The sequence below is a fragment of the Penaeus vannamei genome, chromosome 32 (genome assembly GCF_042767895.1).
Source record: "Penaeus vannamei isolate JL-2024 chromosome 32, ASM4276789v1, whole genome shotgun sequence".
Classification (NCBI taxonomy): domain Eukaryota; kingdom Metazoa; phylum Arthropoda; class Malacostraca; order Decapoda; family Penaeidae; genus Penaeus; species Penaeus vannamei.
In genome coordinates, this window is record NC_091580.1 from 750,805 (window position 1) to 752,500 (window position 1,696).

Here is a 1,696-nt window from a genome sequence, read left to right on the forward strand (position 1 = left end):
AAATAATAATAGCTAATAATAATAATAATAATAATAATGATAATAATGGTGATGATGATGACAATAATAATAATGATAATGATGCCAATAATTATTATCATTATCCTCATCATAATAATAATATTAATTACAACAATAATGATAATGAAAATGAATATAATAATAATAATGACAACACCAATAATAATAATCACAATTGCAATAATGACAAAAATTAAAACAACAACAATAATAATAATAATAATAATACTGATGATGATGAAAATAATAGTAACAATAATATAATAATAATAATAATAATATAATAATAAAAAAAATAAAAACAACAGCAACAACAACAATAATAATAAAATAACAATAAAATGATAATGATTTTGGTTATTACTGTCATCCTTATCATTATCACTATCATTATCATTATTCTTATAAAAATGATAATACTTCATAATAATAATAGTAACAGTAATATAATAATAACAACAATAATGACAATAATGACAACGATGATAATAGTAACAATAATATGGATAATGATAACGATAATGATTAATAATAATAATATCAACATCAATAGCATAATGCTCAATGTAAACATAAGGAACACGTAACTGAGTATGACTTTATTTACACCCGAGGTAATTACATACTGGCACTTTGTAACTATCTGATCACATACATACGCTTTCGTGTGTGTGTGTGCGTGTGCGTGTGCGTGTGCGTGTGCGTGCGTGTGCGTGTGCGTGTGTGTGTGTGTGTGTGTGTGTGTGTGTGTGTGTGTGTGTGTGTGTGTGTGTGTGTGTGTGTGTGTGTGTGTGTGTGTGTGTGTGTGTGTGTGTGTGTGTGTGTGTGTGTGTGTGAGTGAGTGAGTGAGTGAGTGAGTGAGTGAGTGAGTGAGTGAGTGAGTGAGTGAGTGAGTGAGTGAGAGTGCGCGCGCGTGCGTGCCCGTGTGCGTGTGCGTATGCGTGTGCGTGCGACCAACAGGGACAGAGACTGCATATCACAAGCGAACTCTCTCTCTCCCTGTCGCCGATTCCCATTGACGAGGCAGACAAATCCTCTGCTACATTTTCTTCGCTGCCATAATGTCCATTTTCATTTTCTTCATTTGGCAATCAAAGACTTTTATATTGGACTTGTGTATGCAGTGCTGGCAGTATGCCCTTATCCACGCATATGCAGGTCCTTCGAACAGACTCCCGGTAAAATCCAAGTCAATGTCGTTTTCATAAGCACACTCGTGTATTCGCAAGTGTCCGCAGAATAATATATACAAGCCAATTTCCAAGTAATTGTTATATGCACAACAGGAAAAGAAGTAGAAGAAGAAATACAACATGCACAGGACGATATGCGCTAACTGTTTGGGCAAAAACTGTTCTAATGACGATATGATTTTGTTTAAAAACGAATTCCCGTCGTCTTTCATGTGATGGCCCTTCCTTTTCAAGGCACTTGTTCCATACATGAATTCTTCCCATATATTTACTCGCAGGACATTGGACGGTAGCGATGGTTTAGACTCCGGCAGGCTCTCCCGAGGGACGCGGAAGGGCGGCCGAAAGCGCACTCGGCCCCACTCCTCCTGCCACTGCCGGGGCTCCCTCGGGAAGGCCGCCTGCCACACGGGGGCGCCGCCCCTCATCTCCACACGCATCTGCTGCTGAGGCTGCAGCACAGGCACGGGTCCCCTGCTGTA

General features: G+C 38.7%; 1 protein-coding gene across 1 annotated transcript in view; it reads right to left on the reverse strand.

Moving 5' to 3' along the window:
• Positions 1-929: 929 nt before the first annotated feature.
• Positions 930-1,696, reverse strand: part of LOC113829984 (uncharacterized) — a 3,081-nt gene continuing 2,314 nt past the window's right edge. The window contains exon 2 of the mRNA XM_027383153.2: positions 930-1,696. This exon is cut by the window's right edge and continues 350 nt beyond it. Coding sequence (XP_027238954.2) covers positions 1,061-1,696 — 636 coding nt within the window. The 3' untranslated portion in view covers positions 930-1,060.